We start from the raw sequence: 23,672 nt of genomic DNA, 5'->3' as shown, positions 1-23,672 counted from the left end.
GGTCACGATGAGACATCAAAGGTAACAGTGGGACATATATACATTCAGCGTATACACAGTCCTGATCAAAATTTTAAGATCAGTTGAAAAATTGCAAGAATCTACATTTTGCACTGTTGGATCTTAAGAAGGTTCTAAGTAGAGTTTCAAAATGCAAAAAGAAGAAATGGGAGTGAGTAAAAAAAAAAAAAAAGTGAGTAAGCAATTTATTGAAAACAACAAATAAACTGAGGCTGTTCATCAACTGATCAAAAGTTTAAGACCACAGCCTTTAAAAGCCAAAATCTGTGCAAAAATGTGGATTCAGTGTCATTTTCTGTCAGGTATTTACACTGTCATGATGTCCTGATGGCAAAGGCAAAAAAACCCTTTTTTTTCCTTATTTTTTTCTCTCACTCCTATTTCTTCTTTTTGTACTTTGACACTCTACTTAGAACCTTCATAAGATCCAACATCAGCTCTTTTTCTTCTTATTTTTTGTTACACTTCCCTTCATCTTTCATTTTTGTAAGCTTTTCTTCTACAAAAAAGACATGCTTGAACATTATTGTGTTTACATAACCTATATAATCCACAAGTTTAAATGTGAATGGTCTTCTTAAATAAACATGCCTTAAATCAGTGAACACCACAAAAACATCTACTCTCCAGACATGCATAGTGGTTGTGTGTTGCACTGTTTAAAGTTAAATGATCGGATGACTGAAAGTCAAATCTATTTCCTGTTTTACAGTAACTGTAACCAATCCAAACTGTACTCTGGCAGGCTAAATATTATGTGAGACTGTATCCTGAAAACACAGAATTAAAACAATGATGTCAATGGTAGAGGGGTTAAAAAGGTAGAAGCAAAAGCAAAATTTGTTGACCCATATGTGCGTAGGTAGGATTGTTTGTAGCACAAGCTGTTCTTCTGAGAAACATAACATAACCTCACTGAACTTCTCTCAGTTAGATAACAACCCACTGTCTGTCCCTTTTCAGATTTTTATCCTTTAGGCGCATATTTTGTGACTTCAAGGTGTTTCTCCTCATAAAAACCATTTCAGAACAAATCAGCAGCAACAAGTCAGTCTTGATTTAGCTCAAAGAAATAATGTTCCAGGTATTCTGTATTCATGAGTAGATGTCTGAATGTTATGCTAGCGTCTCTTCCAACCATAACAAATCAATACTTATAGGGCAGCCCTTTAACCCAGACAGGCCGGTGTGCTGTTGAACCTTTCTTGAACATTTTGAACCCTGTATCTACCTAAAACTTAGGTGACTTGTTCAAAAAGCCATCCAAGTTAAACTCCTTTTAAAAACAAACTTGAAAAAAAAAGTAAACAAACCAAAAACTGATTGGTACAACCTGGGTTGTAGTTGTCTCAGTTGCATGTTAAAAAGTGTTTCATAATGTGCCTATTAGGACATCTCAAAAAGGTGCATAACCTTTGGTCGACTACGTATTGGGTCAGATCCACTAAAGGTTTGTGTGTATTAAAACGTGTGCAAACTCATTGCACACGCAAAAAACTTTAGAAACTGATTTACTAACAGTGCACACAAAGGGTTGCACCTTTCAAAGGTGCAAAATAGTGCATCTGCATCCAGTTAGTACATTTGCCACAATGAATATGCAATATGGGGTGTTTACACGCAATTGTTCGTGGGCTGGGAAGAGAAAATGTAAATATATTAATTTAGCACACGCAAAGTGCACAGCAAATTTGTGGAGTAAAATAATCTGGAGTTAGGTAAAAAAGAGTGAAAGAGTTAAATTTCTGGAGTTCATTCTGTAAGTTGAACTCCAGCTTGTGTCTTTGATGGTGTTATTTTTCGGAGACATTTACCAGATGTTGAGGAGCATGATTGAACACCATAATGGGTGTTGACTTCTGGACAGAGCAACAGAGAAGACCAGTGTGCTCATGGACGTCATATGAGGCGTCGTATAAGTACCATTTTACTTCTGAAACAAGGCTATTTATTAGGCTGGAAGGAACTTTTCTGTCAGCTCTGTCAGTATCATAATGTGCATATTTCTGTTCGGACCAACTTCTAATCAGCTGCTAAAGTTAGCTCTTGCTGCAAACTTAGAATGTCGAACATGCTAATTTTAGCTCGACGGCTTCTTGCGTTGTAGTCTTAGGTAATTCATACAATTCATACAAGAGTTGAGAGCAAAGCTATTGAACAAACAGTGCATGTCATGGTGCACTTCTGCACTGCCACAGACCCCTCCCTCAGACTCATTATCACCTTCACCTGCTGGCAGCTGTCACACCTGGAGCAGATCTCCATGAGGAGCCCCTAGAAGCACCTCCTCTGCTCTGGTACGGTGCCAGATCATTGCTGCTGCTGTCACTGCTTCAGACCTCCATAGACGTTCATCCTATTTCACTTCAGAGCCATAACCCGGACTCTCACCGTCCTGATCCTGTCTTCCCGTGGACTCTGATGTTTTCAAACCCAGATTTTGTCTCGTTCTCATGTATTGTTTTATGTTAATAAACCCATTTTCTCCCTTCAGCACCGTGTGTATGAGTTCAGTCTTTCACTCAGTCGTGACAGTAACTGGCTAAAACAGCAACAATGTTGAGCTGTTTCCTTTGATTTACTTTTGTTCAAGCACCTCAAACAAATTCATGGATTGTCTCCTGGGCTATTTATATTGTTGAAAGAAAGCACTTCATGCAAGAGCGCTTTATAAGCATCTATATAGCATGTGTTTGAGCACACTTTTCAAAAAAACCAAAACAACTAGTCATTAGATGGTGTTTTTTGTTTTTGTAATCATTTTCACCCCCCCAAAAACAATTAAATCGAAATGTTAACTCCATTAAGTGTTGAATATTAACCCCCATTAAGTGTTAACATATTAACTCCATGCCAGAGTTCACATAAAATGAATTCCAGGCGAGAGTTGTATTTTATTCTACATGATATTAATTTTTGTAACTCCCAGAAGAGTTAAATTTTAACTCCTGAAAAGAGTTAAAAGATCAATTCTCTGAAAAGAGTTACTCTAACCCTGCTCTGGAGTGTATTCCATGGTCTCACATGTACACTTAAATCGAGTTGATTTTAACTCCCATGGAGTTTATTCCAAAGATCAGAATTTGCTGTGTGATTTATCAAACCCAAAAGCAATTTTGCTCATAGAAACTGTGTCTATATGTAACACGTCTCAAAGGGAGGTGCAAATGATTTGTACGCATAAGTGTGCACACATGGCTGTGGTTATTGTCGCAAGAAGGAGACATCAAAATGATGAAACAAGATGCAGAGAACGCATTTTTTACCCTCGTGAACATTTTTGAACAGTTTGCCCCCCCCCCCCCCACACACACACACACACACCTCTAAAATGAAAAATAAATGAATGAATGAATGAATGAGTCATGCGATACCTTCTATGACAAAACTCCTCCAACATTACATTTCCTTGCGTCTGGATCATTCCAGCGCATTGTTGTCATATGCTGGCGTATCCCAGAGCAGTTTTTCCAGTGTATTGTCTCCACGACAACAACCAGTAGCACATGCAAAATCCTCATTTAAATAGGGCGGTCTTCAAGACTTTGCTCCTGTTGTCATTGACACAATCAGTCTTAGTCAACCGCAGTCCAACCCCACACACAAAATTTTAGATTGCACATCCAAATTAGTACACACAAATTGGGACCTTGGTAGATCTGGCCCATTGTGTGGGAGGACTCCTAGTGTTTCTCCCTGTTGCAACAATTTAATTAATATTTTAGAAAACAGTAGAGAGATTCCTTTAATTTCAGTTTATGATTTTTACCCCTCGGGCGAGGAGTATTGGAATCATTTTGTCGTCTGTCTGTCTGTCGGCTTGTCCATTCAATTCTCAGAGGGTCAAATGTTTACATACACTGTTGAAATTGGTGGCACTGCCTTTGAATTATGCAACTTGGAGGGTTAAGGTATTATGACAGAAGGTCCAAAATGTTCTTCCAAAATAACCACACATTTTTCGACCTTCATGTTAGCCCTGTGGGGTGGGCGGGGGAATTCTGTTCGCCTGTCCAAGAATTTTGTCCAACCTTCTCAAACGCTTTTCACGTGATTCTTTTTAAATTCGACACATATGTTCTTTGCCGCTGGGAGAGGTGCAGTGCACAGTTTGATGGCTGAATTTAAATTTTTGTATTTTTTTTTAGAAATTTTTGAAAAGTTTTGAGAAGATTAAAAGTTAAGACTTAGGCAGAATAATGTTTGTCTTGGTTTGACTGAACTACCCAAAAATAGTAGTTATTACACCGCCCCCCCCAAAGGGGAGGAAAGCGGTATTGTTATTGGTTCGGTTTGTTTGTTTGTTGGTTTCCTTGCTTCTTTGTTTGTTAACACTTAAGCAGCAAAACTATTGGTTGAATTCATACCAAACTGAATTTATAGATTGCCAGTGACCCAGAATAGATGTGATTACATTTTGGCAAATATAGGTCAAAGTTCCAATTTTTTCATTAATTTTCACAATCTTTTTTCCCCCATTTTCTTATAATGGGCAATATTCCAAATGTCTATAAAAAACATAAATTTAGTTTCAATTTACTTCAAACTTGGCACATATATAGAGGCAATTGATATGATGACATCGGCACATGAATAGACATGATGACATCAGCTGGATCGATGCCAAAGTAAGCTACAATATGTGTGAAGGGCGGGGTTTGTTGTGCCTGGCACCACTTGATTAGTTTAATCTACTTTACATTTATCTTTAATTTCAAATTCAGAATTAATCCCTGGGTAGGCAGGGTATCAGTGAGCAGGAGGGGCGAAGTATTGTCCCACCAGGCTGGGTATTAATGAGCTCTGCTTACTTTCTCACTTGTTTTACAGCTGGTTTTACAAGTTATAGCCTTTCATATTCTGAAATTGGATGCACACCACTTACCTCCAAAACCAGTTCAAAAATTATTATAGATGAGAGATGAGATGACATTCAATCTGTCACTCTTAAATGCTTAAATGTCTGAGACTCAGTGTATATTTTTTGACCGATACAATAGCTGTGTGGTCCTGTTGTTTGATTTAGAAGATGAACTTTAAAACATTTGGAAATTTCTCCCAAGAACATACCAGACTTGTGGAAGTCAATCACTGTGTAATGTTCTGAAGCTTGTCAAGTATTTAGCATCAGTTTCAGGAGGCTTCATGTCATCTAGCTGAAACACATTATGAACTTGTATGTCAACTACTAATCTCCAAGAATTCTAGTATTATTCTGACATTTCACACCATTTAGATTCAGTATCTGGGATAACAAAGCCGACATGAAATGAAAGGAAGAGACTGTGAACTTGAACTTCCAACCTCAACAGTACATAAGTTTGTTTATTGTTTATACGGATCCCCATTACCTTGCACCATAGTGGCTGCTACTCTTCCTGGGGTCTGTTAAAATACAAATACAGTTACAAAATACATACATAAATAAAAATAAGTTTACAATTCATTGTTGTCATCAACCTTAAAACATTTAAACTTTTATGTTTACAGCAACTTGGATTGCAATAGTCAAACCAATCATTTGCGTTACTGTATTTCCTTGAGTAGTTCCTGTTTGAGTGTTTTTTTGAATGAATATAAGCTTTTATAAGTATTATGTTTTAATATATCAAAGTACATAAAATGCATATGAATCCGTAGAAGTGCCTGTGATCCTTCACTGAATGACATACAGTGATTAGGTCAGACTTCAGGACAAACTCCGCTTGTCTGTGTTTTTACAGGTACGACTTCACACATGGAGCAGAGGTGGTAAAGAGGGGTTGGACAGAGGAGGACCTGGTCTGTTAAGTCCAGCAGTCTCAAGGGCAAAGTGCAAAATAGTTGAGAAAAAGGAGAGATCACACACTGTGACAGAGGCAGACGTAAACACAGTCCTCCACAGTATCGACTGGAACAGCACCTCTCACCCTGTGGACCAGTGGCCGAGCCTGAGGCTACACGACTGTGAGTACAAACCTGATGCAACAGCAAATATTTATTATGAGTGTCGTATCTGCTTCACAGACCTGCATTAAAAACAAGTCACTGTTACAGTTATAATCATTTTCTGTTTCAGTTATGTTCATGCTGTGGTTAAAAAAGTAACAGAAATGCATTAACCAGTTCAAGTTCACATTCAAGGTCTCTGTTGTTTTATTATTTTTAAGTGTGACAAAATTGTGTGTTCAGCATTATAGTGTGACAAACAGGCAGTGTGTAGTCTCTCAGTTACTGCCACAGTAAAAAAATAAAAAAATCAACCACTCATACACATGTGACAAGACTTTTTTATGTCCTTTGAAAAATATTTCCTCTGTAAGAACTATAAGCTATAATTTAAGTTTACATATGACGGGCAACTAATAGCATTATTATAAATGCGCATTAATGAAAGATCCAATACTAACATTTTTCCAGTGATCAATATCAGTATTATTTTTAATCAGACTAACTTAACTTTGGCTCTGATGCAGTCCTCTTTTGTCTGCGTTGATTTTGTGGTCTCACATAATGTCCCAATCAAGGTAATATGAGTAATAGACCATTGACGCTGAAATGAGAAAAGAATCCTTCCTATTATTACTTACTCATTAAGTGCAGTTCCTTCCTTGCAGTTCCTTCAGTTCAGTGTGAGAACCTGCAATAAATACAGTTGGAATGTTACAGAATGGTAATTTTGTCACCTCAAGGACATTTCAACAAAGTTTTGTGTAGGAAATCTAAATATGTCTAATCTAAATATCTAAAATATACTTTTCTAGTTTTATTATGGATTCCAAACACTGATTACTAATAATTTGCATAAGTATTTGCCCCCTCAAAAAACATCAGTCTATTCATGCTACAAGTTTATTACCCTGCCCCCCGAAGGGAAGGCAAGGGGTATTGTTTTTGCTTCAGTTTATTTGTTTGTTTATTTGTTTGTTTGTTAAAACTCTAGCAACAAAACTGTTGGTTGAATTCATACCAAATTTGGTTTATAGATTTCCAATGACCCAGAATAGATCTCATTACATTTTGGAAAAAGTAGATCAAAGTTTCTGTTTTTTTTTTTTTTTTTTTTTTTTTTTAATGAAATTTTAAAGCCTTTTTTTTCCCCATTTACTTATAATGGGTGAAATTTCTAATGTCTGTAGCAGCAAAACTATTGGGTGAATTCATACCAAATTTGGTTTATAGATTTCCAATGACCCAGAATAGATCTCATTACATTTTGGGAAAAGTAGGTCAAAGTTTCCATTTTTTTAAAATGAATTTTTAAAATCTTTTTTTTCCCCATTTACTTTTAATGGGTGAAATTTCAATGTCTGTAGCAGCAAAACTATTGGGTGAATTCATACCAAATTTGGTTTATAGATTGCCAGTGACCTAGAATAGACGTCATTACATTTTGGGAAAAGTAGGTCAAAGTTTTCATTTTTTAAATGAATTTTAAAATCTTTTTTTTTTTTTTTTTCCCATTTACTTATTGTAGGTGAAATTTCACATGTCTGAGGCAGCAACACTATTAGTTGAATTCATGCCAAATTGACTTTATAGATTGCCAGTGACCCAGAATGGATCTCATCACATTTTGGGAACAGCAGGTCAAAGTTCAAATTTTTTTATGAATTTTTAAAATCTTCCCATTTACGTATAATGGGTGACATATGTGTGGGGGCAGGGTTGTTGTGCTTGGCACCACTTGTTTGTAACTAAAATGCAAGTGTGAGGGATTAAAAATGATTGAATTGTCTGTTATTGAATCCTGTCGCTGACAGCAGAAAGTGACAGAGGTCAAGGGTCTTTGACTCCTGATGAATCAGTGAGAATGAATCGAACAACTGATGGAAACTTGAGAAATGTTAAGACATTAATAACCTGATCTCCACTCTTTCATAGTGATGTTAGGGACAGACTGCAGTCCGATGTAAGGACAACAAGAAACTAACTTTGGACATGATTGAGTTCATCTCAAACCCCAAAATTCTACAAACAGCTGTTGCATAAGATTAGATCTCATTCATCATTCCCCTCATTATTGTATCAGCGGCAGCAATATAATGTATAATCTGTGTCTGCGTAAAGTTTATCTGCTATTGACATTTTTTCTGAAGAATGATCAAACAGCATGGATTAGAAAATGAGGTCACTCAGTGTCTTTCACCCTGTGTTCAGCTCAATCTTCTGTGCATCTTATCTATAGTGTGTGAACTTCCACTGGGGTCAGCTTTATCATTTGTTTACATAGTTTAGTTTGAGCTATAATAACACTCTTGTTATGGAGAACCACTGTAGGTAACCATCGTTCAAACCTCTGACCTATAGCTACCTGGCAATGTTTACACTTTGTTTGCATTTGGCATTTAAGTTCACCTCTGTTGTACTGAAGTTTGTCAGGAATAATAGTTTTACTAGCATGAGTCCACCTACCAGCAATAGGCCTGTGATGCAGTTTAATCCTTAGTATAGCCTATTTGAAGACCCTCTGCTTTTATGCTATTAAACCACAAAAAATGTACACTCAAAATGTACTGAGATAGTAAAATCACACTCACTGTTCTGCCCTCTGTGGACTACAACTTCAAAACTTCAAGTCATACCAAATAATATTTGACATAATGTATCAGAGATCGAATTACCAAGTATATTTTCCTCTTTAATTCTACCAATAATGACACGAACAATATATTTAATTGTTCTGGTGCAAATCATTTTACATGTATAAATCCCGTCAGCAGAGAAATTGTTTTAATTTTGTAGCATTTTTCTCCAATGGAGTGTTTGAGACTAACCTGCAACTTTGATATGCACAGCATCCTCAAACTGAGCTGCAGTTGATAGTCCTGAGGGTTGCGGGCAAAATCTGGTGGTAACCATGACAACTGCAGCACTACCCAATGAACTGTTGCACCGAAAGGCCCATCAGGCAGAGGATATCTACAGTCATGGTACAGAGACATTATTACATGTACGGAGATGATGTTTTTCTCTGAATATTTTGTTCCAGATTAAAGTCAGTATGTGTGGTACGGTAAGCAGTAAGAAATGAAACCTCTGCTCTTCTTTATTCAGATGGGAAACACAGTAATGCCTTCGATGAAGATCTTAAACAGCGGTACAGACATACACAGGTATCGCACAGCTCCACTTCCAAGTTAAATCATTTTATTTTAGATTTTAGATTTGTGCAGAATGTGATTCAGAGATTCTGGAGGAAATACAAGGTTCCAACAACTATTTCATTTAATTTCTCATGTGTCTTCTTGATGTAGAAAGTCAAGACAAAAATCCTGGAGCAGGTCCAGCATCAGCTAAGTGATATATTAGACCAAGCTCTGACTGAATCTGTTCAACCCCCCACCCAAATCCAACCACATGTCAACGGAAAGACAGCAATTAAATCTTCACCCAGGTAAAAAGAACTGAGTGGAAATTATCTGAGTTTTTCTGTTTTCATCCTTCTGACTTAAGCTGGTGTTTAACAGTCTGTCCTCTGTGTGGTTTGTTCCAGCTCTCAGAGAATGGATGATGGTAAAGTGTTTATGCACAGAGCATCCCTTCTAGAGTAAGTACGATGTAGTGACTGCATTTTCTATTTTTAACACACACACACACACTCAGCACTTCTGCACAGGGTCCAATCAGGTTCAGGTATTCTTGGCTTTGGTTTACACACAGTCTGGCCAAAAAAAGTCACCTCCTGAATTTAACTAAGCCAAGAGTTTAGATCCTATCATTGGATAATTACTGCACTGATTAATATGTTTCCACTGCAATGAGTTCTTTAACCCAACTGATGTTTCACTAGTCTTAAAGTTTGATAGAGGGTCTAAACATTGGACTGTGTTTCAATGGAATAAGGTCATGTGGTCTGATGAGTCCAGATTGACCCTGTTCCAGAGCAAGGTTGTAATAGTTTTGGATTTTTCATTATAGTTTAGTTTTATTTAATTTTGATTTTTTTTCTCTAATTCAGTTAGTTTTAATTAGTTTTTAGAGCAGGTTTGCTAGTTTTTATTAGTTTTCGTTATTTTCTACGTGCTTAGTTTTAGTTTAGTTTTAGTATTAATTTTAGTTTTGTCGTATCTTTTCTCTTCTTCTCCGTCGTATTCAAATAAATCCCAGACAGGACTCTTGCTGCTTTCTCCCAACTTTAGTCTCCATGTTTTCAGGTGGAGTGGGGATGAAAAGCTGACTCTAAACAACAAGTGACGAGAAGTGATGGACCGTTAAATGTCATATGGTGCCAGCAGCTAAAATTGCTTGAGGGAAATAAATCAATTTTGTATCAATCTGACATTGACAAAGACAAAAATGAAGGGAATTTTAGCCATAATTTTTATATGTTTTAGTTAGTTTTGTAAACACACAATACAGTTTCAGTTAGTTATCATTTTTTTCTTTTAATTATAGTTTTTATTTATTTCAGTTAACGAAAATGTTTTTTCAATTCTAGTTTTTGTCGTTTTGTTAGTTTTCATTAACGATAATAACCTTGTTCCAGAGTGATGGATGCAATGCAGGGGTATTCAAATCCGGTCCTCGAGGGCCTCTATCCTGCATGTTTTAGATATTTCCCTCTTCCAGCACATCTGGTCCAATGGACTCTATGCACAGCCCCACTACTTCCTGAACTTCATGTGGGTCCTTTATTCCCTGTCTTTCATTATTGGACACACTGATAAATCCAGATGTGTCTAATTAATCAGTAGTCACAACAAGAAGTAGCAGGTGCACATGGGATTATCAGTGTGTCCAATAATGACAGACAGGAAATAAAAGAGCCACCTGAAGTTCAGGAAGTGGTGGTGCTGAGCATAGAGTCCATTAATGATCAGCTCATCACCAAGCTCTGCAGAAGCCTGATAATGATGTAATGGCTTCCAGGTGTGGTGGAATACATTTTATGACATCATAAGCTTATTAAAATGATACCAGACTGAATGTGTGCTGTAATCAAAGCTAAAGGTGGCCCAGTGAACTATAGCATAGGAATTTTTTTTTTTTTTTTTGCCAGGCTGTGTATTTATATGTATTTGAATTTCCCATTTCTCTTGACACATCTCATGGTGATAGTGATTTTATGTATAATTTCCCATAAAATGCAAAAACCCTGTTGGGTCATCCTATTAAAATACACATAACAAATACATTGCAGTCTTAGGGTCTTAAGCGTTCATTAGGTTTGCTATTTTAGCAAGACTATAACAACTATAAATATGCATTTCTCAGTTGTTGCATCAAGATACAAAGAAATATACTGCAATTATGTAAATGGCTTCAACCTCCTAAGACCCAGCAATGGGTTTTCTGTCCATCTTTGTGGACAAGAGTTTCACAACTTTCACAACTTTTTAAAAACTGCATCTGAAAAAACTGTTGCATCATGTTTCCAATATAGGCACTTATTTAATAAAAAAACAAAAAAAGCTTGTACTTTGCTAACATTTCCTGGGTCTTAGGAGGTTAAAAACAAAAAATTCTGATAAAATGTGGATATTGTAGAAGCTGTATATGATCATCTGTACAGAGAAAAAAACAGACAACCTAAGTCTAAAACAAGTCTAAATGAAACACAGTGTAATACCATACTATATAAAACCACAAGATGACTTAAAAAAAGAGCTACATGTACAGAGGTCACACAAAATACTGACTTTTACCTGTTGTAGCTTGATGATTTTTGTGCATATTTAATGTATATGTTTTGTGTGGACATGCTCAGTGTGTTTTCTTGTTGAATTTTAATAAATTGAGAAACAAATATATATTCACAATGCTAAAAGTGGCCTCGGACTATAGAAAGGATTTATGCAAATTACTCTTGACGATATTTCAGATAGTGGTACATTCATGTCACCGGGTGCATTTTATTTAGATAAATCTTCAACATTAATGGTTGAGTATGATACTCCTGGTTGAATATTTCATTCAGGGGCCAGTGTTGTCTTTTCTTGTTATTCTGCTGCATTACATCAAGCAACATAAAGCCCAAAGTATAATTATCCCTGTAAAGCCTAAACCATTGAATCATTGACAGAAAATTCCAGTTCTTTGAAACTGGAGCCTTTATTGGTCCTTCTGATCAACCAAAAACTTTTTTTTTTCAAATATCAATTTCCATGTATGAGTTCCAATTTCGTATCATATTTGATACATCGGGTCTTAATGCTCAAATATTATTTTTGAACAAACAAAAACATAATATAACACAAACATGTCTAACAAATTGGTCATTCCTTTTCAAAATTGGCAAAGTTCTGCCTCCTTCCTCATTAATGACAGTCTTGTAGTGTCACTGGAAAGGCCTCTAGTGAACGAATTCCTCCCTCCTGGTGGATTATCTGTGTATTGCATGTATCTAATTGTATACATCAGGTTTTTCAAGAAAAAATATCACACTGATCATGTAGAGGGCTTCAAAACTCATGTATCAAATGTGATACGTTTGGCGTTATAGGGTTAAAAGAATCTCCAGCATGATACATAAACACACCAAAGTGTTATTTTTGCAGCATTACATTATGTATGTGTTTTTTTCTCATCTTCAGTGAGCTGTTTGAGATCAGCCACATCAGGACCATCTACCATATGTTCTTAGCTGTACTTCTCATCTTCTGCATAAGCACACTGGTTGTGGACTACATCGACCAGGGCAGGTCTGTAACACGTATCCATGTGTATGTCTGTGTGTGTTTGTATGGAGCTGTGGATATTTTTCCAACCTTGCCATGCCTCAAACTCTATAACCCTAAACCAAATCCAAAGCGTTTAAAGACTTCTCAAACTCACTTCTTATCTTCTTCTTGTCCAACTAAACATTACTATGACCTTCCCCCATTTTCTGCCTCTCTGCTCGTCTGGCAAGAGACAGATAGAGCAATCAATCCGTCAGAACATTTGTGCTGTTGCTTTGGGCAGCGCAGTAATGATGTGGTTGGTATTCACAGATGCTGGATTGTGGGTTTAATTTTTCTGTTTTTCTCAGTTTCTCAAGCGCCAAGAGTGAAATCTGTGGGAACAAATTCAATACATCTATTGTCAATTTAAATGGATTTTAATGTGGATAAATTGATGAAAAATGTACAAAAAAACCAACTCACTTGGAAGAGACTACTGCTGAATTTTGCTCAGTAAATCCTTTGACATGTTGAAATAAGGTGTCTGAAATATGGAGAACAGAATGAGAAAACATATCCAAAGAAATATAACACTGATGCAGTTTTATTTTCCAAACCTTGAGAAGACAGTGGCCTGGTTTTATATAATGTACAAACACAACACACCATTTAACGGTTTTTCTCTACTGAAACTCTAAAATCAAATTCTGTTTTTGGTTTTTTCTTCATTTAAAACTGTTATTACAGTATTAAAACATGCAGTAAATTGGAAATGACAGCTAGATATTGAAAGTTCTAAGTGTTCTGGAAAAATGGGCAAAAGGACTTACTCAAAACATATTTTCTGCCCTTTTCATGGTCAAAATGAGAAAAAAAGTCCAGGCAGATCATTTTAGGCTTAGGGGTAAAAATGTTAACAACTAATTTCATAATCCTTTGGAGTTTGTTTAACTGTATGTCATCATGTTCACAGGTTGGTCCTGGAGTTTGACCTGCTCTTCTACGCTTTTGGGAAGTCGGGGACGGTCACATGGGCCTGGTTTCTGATGTTCTTCTACACCTTGCTTGTTCCCTACCAGCTCCTCATGTTTTGGGGGTCTTTGTACCACAGCGTCCCCTCAAAACTGGGGCTGTCTCTGGGGACAGGCCTGGTCCTGTGTGCTCTGCAGTCCTGTATCTTGGGACTGTTTCCTGTCTATGTGGTCGTGCACCACCAGTTGCCCCCAGCTTCCCGGTTCATTGTCATACTGGAGCAGGTCAGTTAGTTAACTCTGCAGTTTTATCCACTGCTTTATCTGAAACAAAGGTCATTAGATGGCATGTTTCTTTTAACCCATAAAGACCCACTGCTACTTTTGGGGCAGTTCCAGAACAGTTTTTCTCTGTACTTAACTTGTCTTAAGTGATTTATCACCATTTATTATGACATTATCCTCTGTATTTTGTGTTTTTTGAGTGAATATCAGGTATTCCTATGTTTTCTATGTACTGATTATGTTGATCACAGGTGTCAAACATATGGCCTGCGGGCCAAAACCAACCCGCCAAAAGGTCCAATCCGGCCCGTGGGATGAATTTGTAAATACAAAAAATTTCACTGAACATATTAACAATAATTTTAGTTCAGGAGCCAAAAATGTTTCACTTTGTTTTAATATAAAAAAGTATAATGATATGAAAATGTTTATGTTTACAAACTATCTTTTCACAAAAAATGTGAATGACCTGAACAAATACGAACAACCTAAAATGTCTTAAGAGTGCAATTTTAACAATATTCTGCCTGTTATGTTTTGTGAATTTGTAGATCCACTATGATCGGTAAGTTGTAATGTACATGTAGGTAAATCATACACAGAGGTATAATATTGTTAAAATTGCTCTTATTTTTCTTAATAAATTTTAGTTTGTTCATGGTTATTCATGTTATTCACATTTTTTTTAAAGGATACTTTGTAGATGTACCATTTTCATTATATAATTTTACTTTTTCTCACTCTAAAACATAGAAGTTAGACATAAAAAGTTTGGAGTTGACATTATTTATATATTGTTATTATTTCAATGATCTGGCCCATTTCAGATCATATTAGGCTGAATGTGGCCCCTGAATGTAAATGAGTTTGACACCCCTGATGTTTGTAAAAGCTCATATTAAAGTTGAGGGTTATTATATAAAAAAAGGGAAAATTGAAGAGAAAGTGACTTTTTCAGCAAAATCTATCATTAACTGAACATGAACCAAGTGTCTCCATCCACTGTCATTGATCCAACTCCGTGGGTTTTACTGATGAATCAATGTTATAGAAGATGACAGTTTCCATGTTTACTATGGAGCCATTGAAAGTCCAAATGGGTCATATCTGATGACCATGAAAAGATGACAAACTACATTTTACACCAATAACTTGCATGTATTGATAACATTGGTGGATGAATGGGTATGAAACAGTTTATACCAGTAGATGGTTTAGGCCATCAGTGGCTGTTTGGGTCTTTATGGGTTAATAGCTGCTGTAGTTTAAGTTTCTGCTGCTGAACATAAAAAAATCTCCAAGTACAAAACCCACACAAAATAAGTTTTACTAACAACTCAAAATGTCTTAAACCAAAAGTAAGAGGATATTTTTTAGAAACAGTGCTTTATTGCCATAAGCAGGAACTGCAACAGAAAAACCCAACAACCACAAATGGGAGCTTTCCACCTGGAAAGCAACCAAAGATATGCATACTGTAATGCCTTCTCATCCTCTTTATAACACCAGCCCTGGTCTCCCAAAACCGTCTTTTCACTCAGATCACTTTAGCTTGATTCGGTGGAGTGAGATAATCCCAGTGCTTAGATGCTTTTGGGAAACCAAGTCCTGATCCTCCTCTGACCTGGCTCCAATCAGTCGATTTGTGACTTTAAAGCTGTATTTCTCTGCTGTATGCAGATACATGATGCTGTACAGGCAAACAATAAACAGATCTTCACAGTTCCTCTTTCTGGACTTGATGATAAATTACAAGAGATGTGAATAATACTGTGCATACATATAAAGAGAACCAGAGTATCAGTCATTTACTAAAGATGTTTTGTCAGTTCATGCAATAAAGTAAAGGGTAATGTCGTGGTACTATGTGTCTCAGTTGTTAAATAACTGTGTTCATATTTTCAGATTCGATTTGTGATGAAAACCTACTCATTCTTGAGAGAAACGGTTCCTGTTGTTGTGAATAATACACCAAAGGAAGGTATTGTACTGATGTCGGGTGTATTTTCTCTTCAGGCACTTTCTGTACTCACAGTGACAAAATGACTGACGCTGAACTCTGCAGGGAAACCTGATGATGATTTATGTTGAGGTTAAAATAACAATGAACACACCCATGTAAAATCAATGACTTACGTATGCATAGGCCCATGGGGGAATACTGATAGTCTGTCTGTAGTAGGAACATGGAGAGAGAGAAAGAGACAGCCTTTGTAACTCCTGTGGCTGTAAAAAATAATAATTATAAACTTCTGGAATTTGTCACAGTAACAGGAAAATATCTTCAGGAAAAGTCTTAGTGTGACTAAAGGAACAAAATTCCACAACATCACTGTCTGCAAAGGGATCGCTTTCACGTTGGCTATAGTTTTGCAAAGAAGCTGAAATGAGCCCACAGTTTTTAATAAAGATGAATGTATTTTAACATAGCTGTTAATAAATCTTCACATAATTAATGAAGAAAAAGTTGGCCAAAGTACAGCGGATATCAAATTAATTCGAGGCTGCATAGCAGGCAATCTGGCATTCATTAAGATACTGCAGAGCTTCAGAATTCACAAATGTAAATGCAATATTTAGCTATGTAATGAAGCCTTGAATATTTTTTTTTTCAGAATCTTTACTCAAATCACCTAAAGGATACACAACTTATATTGTGACTGTTTTACTTTTCAGGTGAAAATCCCAGATTGCCCACATTTTCCAGCTATCTGTATTTCCTCTTTAGCCCAACACTCATCTATAGAGAGTCCTATCCAAGGTAAATGCATGCTATTATTCTCATATAAAGTGGTTTTATGAGGGGTTTAATTAGTAATGTACAAACAACAAATGGATGCATTTCTGAAACGGAGACATGGGGTTTTCTTAACAGGAACAGCCACATTCGATGGAAGTATGTTGGTGTTACTCTTGCAATGGTAAGATAAAAGCTTTAAATCTACCTGACATTGTATGTATGTGTTGTGCCATAGTGTAAAGAAAATAAATGTATAGCTTCACAGCTTATTTTCTGTGTGGGTGCTTCTATGAAACTGGGTTCAATTTGGTATCTGCTTTTTAGACCCAATAATAAAAAAGAAATTTAGACATATTCCCCCCAGGATGGACCCAATGACGACCTCAGATAAATGCAACAAAAATTATACTCTTGCTCTGAGCCATCCCAAAATTGATGATTTTTTAATAAAATATTGGGGCCAAAAATAGGACCAAAATTGGGACAGGAAAAGCTACCTAGGTGTCAGTGGATTTGATCTGGAAAACATGGCTTGAAATGATCTTATATATTGCTCTAAATAATGACACTGTCACAAATTTGATGATCTTAGTGGTTTTTCTAATCCAGACGTGGGTTTTTCATGAACATTCCAGGTTTTTTTATGTAATCCATCGTGTCCACTTGCATTACATGCAGAACCTGCCCAGTTAAATACATATAAATCAAGAATGGTTTTGCAGCAGCGATCATTTTTGTCAAACACTCTGCCTCGAATATTTCCTTCGACTCCCAAAATGTACCTGTGAGAGAATAAAAAGATATTCGAAAAAAATAGTAGCGCGTAATTTTCATGTCCTTTTGACTGTGTTACATACAGATTTTTGTATTAAATATAATGTAAAATAATATAAACATGTGTTTTACCTGAAAAATAGTTTCTTTTTTATCTCTGTAAATATTTATTTTTAAAATAGACCCAAAGTGCTTCCAAACTTGCTTCATAACATTAGTCTACATCTGGTTTGAATTTTTACTCCCACTGTCCTGTTTTTAGGGACCAGTTTCATAGAAGCACCCATATCGTCTTCTGTAACTTTCTGCCTAATTCTCTTATTTTAGATTCTGGGTTGCCTGTTTTATGGCTACTTCATCCTGGTGCGACTCTGTGTACCACTCTTCAGACCTGAAACCAACCTGCCTTTCACTAAGAAGAAAATGGTTCTGGCTGTGTTTAATTCAATATTACCAGGTACTTTCTACAAAACACACAAGCGATACACCCACAGATACTTCTAAAGCCCCAGTGGGAGGAAAAGAATAACATGAACATATAAAATACTGTAAAGTTCAGTTGTAACTTTATCTGTAGTGTGTCTTCTGTCAGTCAGCACAGGTCAGATAGTCAGGTACTCACAAAGGAAGCGGAGGGAAGAGTTTCTGGTGTGGTCGAGTCAGTGATAAGAGCAGTCGTTTAAAGACAGTAAAAGACTGGCATGTCTATTACTCTTTCCAAGTGAATAGCCTTTTGAGTAAATGCTGATGTACGATTGTCAGAGTCAAGTTTCAGATCTTAAGAGAAGTCTTGGAGCAATGCCCACAATAAAACTGATCCTCATGGACTGATGGTGTGTGTCTGCCTCAGGTATAATGCTCCTTCTGTTGTGTTTCTTCGCCTTCCTTCACTGCTGGCTCAACCTCTTTGCGGAGCTGCTGCGTTTTGCTGACAGGATGTTTTACAAGGTGAGCTTTTAAGTATGACAGATTGCCTCTCCCGTGAAGACATTTGAGTCTACGGTTGCTTTTCCAAGTGGGAAAAATTTATTTAATGATAGCTTAAATACTTCAGGGCAGACTGATAGTCCCCAAACAGCTCAGCTTTTCCACCATTACAATCTATTAATATAATTTGTTCTTAAACAAGAGACTAAATCCTGACTTAGACTTAGGGTTTTACTCAACTCAGATTGGCAGGGGGGTGTTCTCCTGACAATAGATTTCATAAAATAGTCACAGGGGTCTAATGTTCTCTATTTATATTTATAAATCAATGGTTACAGACATAGTAAAAGACTGTTAAGCATGACATTTGATAGCAATGCATTCTACATGTACAATAAATCCACGCACAAAGACTAGTATATCAGACTAAAATATTTTCACATATCTCAGACCCCCTTGACTAAGTGATGAGGAAAATGTTCATATAGCCCAGGGGTGTCCAGTCCTGGTCCTCGAGGCCTGGTATCCTACATGTTTCAGATGTATCCCTCTTCCAACACACCTGATTCAAATAATAAGCCTATCATCAAGCTCTTCAGAAGCCTGGTAACAACTGTTAAGGTGTGCTGGAAGAGGGAAACATCTAAAATATGCAGGATACCGGCCCTCGAGGACCAGGATTGGACACCCCTGATATAGGCAGACCATAAGGAAAATAATAATTCATGGATTCAAGGCTTTCATTCTGAACAAGTACATAAGAAGAACTAAATTAGTCACTCAGGTCCCACTAAAAATGCAATTCCAAGAAAAGAAACCACAAACGCTAAAAATGTAGAATTTATAGGATAAAAATCCATAACACCCAGGATAAATAATAAAAAAAGACATAAATTGAAAGACTTGCAAGTGTAAGACACTGTGCAGGCCTAGCAGCATAAAAACACATAATAGAACATCTTAGATCAGTGTTTCTCAATGGGGATTCTGTCAGGGGGCGTTTGGAAGGAAAAAGTTGAGAGGGAGGCACTGAGGCACAAATGAGGCTGGGGTGTTAGTCGTCCCCCCCCGGTTGTCCACATTGAGGTCTGTAGTGTTACTTATTTACTGCGCCGCCGCTTGACAATTTGTTTCACAAGGGGGGAAGGTGTTGGTGGGTGACAAGGAGGATAATTATGAGGGGAGGGGGGGGTTACCTACAGAGCAATATGACACACACACACACACACCTATCGCAATTTGATGTATGACATATTGAACACATACACATTTAAATATGTAATAAATTAAACCAAACTAATGTATTTAGGTGGAGGTAAAAGGCACAATAATCAGAACAATACATTGTTCAGCACCACCTGTTAACATACTTGTTGAGAGCTTTTTTCAAATCCAGTCAATATTTTATTTATGTAATTATTTGGTGTATTTCACACCCCCTGTATGCTTTAAGAAAAAAAAAAAAACACACTAAATCTGCAATATTTAACCTCATACTCTGAAGGTCAACTTTCCTGTAGATGTAGTTATTAGAAATGTCATTGTAAATATGGTTGCATTACTTTGACATCTGCTGTATGGGTTGTTATAGTGTAGTTCATTTATGTTGACCGTTGAAAAGATGTTTGATTGTAGTTATACTGAGAAGAAATTAACTCACATTTAACACATATACAGCAAAAATCCCAAACAACTACACTGCGTCCACTTAATTTTATCTTTGAACTGCAATGACACCAGCTCACAAAATGACTTGTAAAGCAGAGCCATATGGGTATTTCATCTGAATTTTATTTAATGTGAAAAGTTTAATGCTAAAAAGAAAATTAATGAACAATATTATTTCCCCAGGGATTCTCACACTTCAATTTCAGGAAAGTGAGCTACTCTTTTATTATTTTCCTTAGTTTATACACATTGATTTAATTACCTTTTTGTTGACTCTACAGGACTGGTGGAACTCACATTCATTTGCTAACTACTACCGTACCTGGAATGTAGTGGTTCATGACTGGTTATTTTACTACGGATACAGAGACTTCCTCTGGGTGAGCACAGTGCAGATACCACCACTGACATTAACAAACATGTCTGCATTTCCACAGCAGCATATCTCACAGTAAAGCATGTACAGTAGTTAAACCGTGTGTAGTAATACTACTGCCACAAATTCCCCAGTGAACTGTTCCGACCCCTGAACTTTGTGCCGATCCTCTTTCTGTTTGTGATCCCTGCAGCTGTCGAATAGGAAATTCAAAACAGCTGCTATGCTCTCAGTGTTCATCGTCTCTGCTTTTGTTCATGAGTATGCCTTGGCCATGGGCTTTGGCTTCTTCTATCCTGTCATGTTCATCCTCTTTGCCATCTTTGGAGGTGAGGAATATCAGCATTCAGGAAGAAATCTAGAATACTTTTGCATAAAAATAGTGGGAAAAAGTGTGTTTATTGTGTGAAACTCTAAATTATAGATTTGTTAAAACAATTTTATCCATTTTACATTCTGAACTATGCTTTCAGGATCTAATTATTTGCTCTAAAAGACATTTTACACCACAGAGTAGGGCTGAAAGATATATCGTTATCATATCGATATCGAGATATGAACATTCAAGATATTAATATCGAAAAAGCAACGACATAAACGATATAGATTTCCCCCGTGCTTGCCCTGCATGTACAGCTCTGGAAGTCACAACAAATTTAATTTATTTGTACTTTATGTTAATGTTGATGACTGGCAGTGAGTTCTTATAAATAAAACTGCACTTTCCACATTCTTTTGTATTATAATGTTAGTATTTTTCTGAAAAATTCTTGGTTTTCACTGAACCTGTAGTCATATCGTATCGTATCGATATCAAGATATCTGGCATGAATATCGAGATATGAAATTTTGTCCATATCGTTCAGCCCTACCACAGAGTACTTAATGCAGTTTCTAAAAGAACACTCTTACCCAATGTACACTTTTCCAGAACACAAACAAAAGTCATCAGAAAAAACAGAAACTGTTTACAATGAAATACAACCTGTTACACCATTAAAACCAGGCCACCCTCCTTGTGTTTTTGCAGTGGTGTTCAACTTTACTATGAACGATAGGCGTCAGAGCCCTATGTGCAACGTCATCATGTGGGTGTGTCTCTTCGTGGGTCAGGGGGTCCAGGTGTGTCTGTACTGCCAGGAGTGGTACGCACAGATATACTGTCCTCGAACAGGGGTACGTATAGTATTTCACATTCGTATACTCACCAGATAGTAAAACAGAAACCATGTGATGTTTTACGTAAGTTACTAAAACCAGAACCTTTATAAAATGTTAGTTTGTGGGAAGTCATCCTGACAATGCTGAAGTTTAGTAAAATGAAAATATTCTTGATAGGTTTGAACAGGCCCAGCGAGGGAATTGCGCAGTAGTGCAAATGTTTACACTGGCCAAAAGCAGGTCAAAACCACCTTTCTGTCAGGTTTTGTTTAACATCAGTACTCTTGGTTCTATCCTCTGGGGCAGGGATTTGTCTGAAATTATAAAATCAATAAAATGTGACAGAAAACAATATCTTTTACTTTGTTTTTGTCAGCAAACCAAAGAACTGGGAACCACTCTGTAGAATTGTGTGGGAATGAAAAGTACAAACCAGTACTTACATAAACAAGGCTATTCATGTTCAGACAGATGTAACGGACAGAGCATGTGACAGTCTGTTTGTAGGGCTGTCACGTCATTCGAAGGTACTTTGAACCCCCTTTAACAGAAAAAACGTACATTAAAATGGCAAATAACCAAAATGACATTTCACTTCTTTTGACCTCATATTGGCTTTTAAAAAACTGGTTAATATGTTAATCATCAGTATCTGTTATTACATAAATAAACATAACAAATCAAACATCCAAATGTTAGTCTGTGTAGAGGAGACACTGATTTACTGAATGGTGGATATTTGTAAAAAATTGAACATGCATTTAACTCTAAAAAAGCCCCGTTCCAACCCGAAGCATTTGATCAAGTCACAGATGTGGAGGATTTGTAGGACAGATGGGCACAGATGTACTTAACATCCTTCCTCCTCTGTGGACTACTGTGTCTCTGTGTATCCTCATCTAAGGCGTCCCTTAAAGCCCATGGCATCATTCACACACAATGGCTTAACACAGATAACAGCTGTCTAAAAATAGAAATGATGCGAATAAAATGAGATTATTACTATAGTATAGTAATAATCTCATTTTATTCACATCATTTCTACTTTATTTTTGATAAATGGGTTAAATCATGCAGGAACTATGTAAAAGGATTACACATAATGTATCTAATAGGAGGAGTAAGGGAAGGAGATATATGAACATTAATACAACCTCTGACTTTTCTCCAACAGGGTGGTTTCTGGGAGTTGGTGACACCTCGATCCTGGAACTGCACCTACCAGAAATGAAGCTACTGAGACGCCTGTTGTTATTATGTTTGGAACAGAGGAACAAAGATGGATGGGAGAAGAAATGAATATTAACCTTTAGTGTCTTCATGGACTAAACACAAAGCCAGATAACTTGAAAGATATGTAAATAGATATTGTTTTTTAGTGTATGTTGAGTGATTAAGATGCAACTGTAATTTTTTATCTTAACCTTGTTTTACTCTGCATCAACACTACATTATTTCATGTTTCATTTTTGCATTTCATGTTTGCCTCAATAGTATTCATTTATAATATCTCAGACCATGTCAAAACCAAATTATTGTAATTCTAGTGATAAAAATAATACCATAAGAACAAGGTTTTATAATTAGTTTGTTAGTTAATGAAACACCACATTAATGAATACATTTCGCAATTCTGCAATTTCGTTGCACAACTGGTGAAATGACAGTAAAGCTTATTGTATTGTATTGTATTGTATTCTATAGATGTCTGGAGTTTTGAGAGACTTTGAGAATTTGAGGAATTCCTTGAGCATTCATTATTTTGAATAGTATTCAGGAGGAAAATATTTTAGAGGGGATCTTGATATCTGTGTGGGAGTAATTTTGTGAAATAATTAACCAAGATCAATGTCATGCTGATAAGCATAACCTGAGAGCCATGCACATTTTGTACATGAATTGTGCAACTGCATTTGTTTCAGTGTATTGATATTCAACTTAAATGTGAATCCAAAAGTGTTGTATATTGTTACCTGTTGTAAATGTTTGACAAAAGTCCAGGTTTGTACAGTGAGGACACCTGGGCTGCAGTGTGCCCTGCATGTTTAATCCTGCCTTGGATAACATTCAGCAGGTTGGTGATGAGGGCAGGTACATTAAAGCCTTATCGGTCTGCCACAAAGCCTGTGTTTGTGTGCCTGCCACGTCCCTGTGGAGTCATACAG

The 23,672-nt window shown here is 36.6% G+C and overlaps 1 protein-coding gene across 1 annotated transcript; it reads left to right on the top strand.

Annotated features, from left to right (window-relative positions):
- The first annotated feature begins 8,860 nt into the window (after positions 1-8,860).
- On the top strand, positions 8,861-23,190 carry soat2 (sterol O-acyltransferase 2). The gene is made up of 15 exons (XM_030133299.1): positions 8,861-8,933; positions 9,058-9,116; positions 9,258-9,397; positions 9,497-9,550; positions 12,537-12,644; positions 13,579-13,861; positions 15,767-15,842; positions 16,538-16,622; positions 16,737-16,782; positions 17,703-17,832; positions 18,226-18,323; positions 20,252-20,350; positions 20,540-20,675; positions 21,377-21,522; positions 22,682-23,190. Exons 1-15 carry the CDS (start codon positions 8,861-8,863, stop codon positions 22,736-22,738), a joined length of 1,590 nt encoding a protein of 529 aa, XP_029989159.1. The 3' UTR covers positions 22,739-23,190.
- Positions 23,191-23,672: the final 482 nt, after the last annotated feature.

The sequence above is a fragment of the Sphaeramia orbicularis genome, chromosome 5, assembly GCF_902148855.1.
Source record: "Sphaeramia orbicularis chromosome 5, fSphaOr1.1, whole genome shotgun sequence".
NCBI classification, from domain to species: domain Eukaryota; kingdom Metazoa; phylum Chordata; class Actinopteri; order Kurtiformes; family Apogonidae; genus Sphaeramia; species Sphaeramia orbicularis.
Note: the sequence above shows the minus strand (reverse complement) of the source record. Positions and strands in the feature narration are given on the sequence as shown.

What these genes read in the sequence shown, in the direction of transcription:
- soat2 (XM_030133299.1), top strand. Translation starts at nt 8,861, where the DNA reads ATGACAACTGCAGCACTACCCAATGAACTGTTGCACCGAAAGGCCCAT. An exon ending in AGAGGATATCTACAGTCATG is followed by an intron (nt 8,934 to 9,057) that starts GTACAGAGACAT and finishes TTCTTTATTCAG; the next exon opens with ATGGGAAACACAGTAATGCC. An exon ending in GACTACATCGACCAGGGCAG is followed by an intron (nt 12,645 to 13,578) that starts GTCTGTAACACG and finishes TCATGTTCACAG; the next exon opens with GTTGGTCCTGGAGTTTGACC.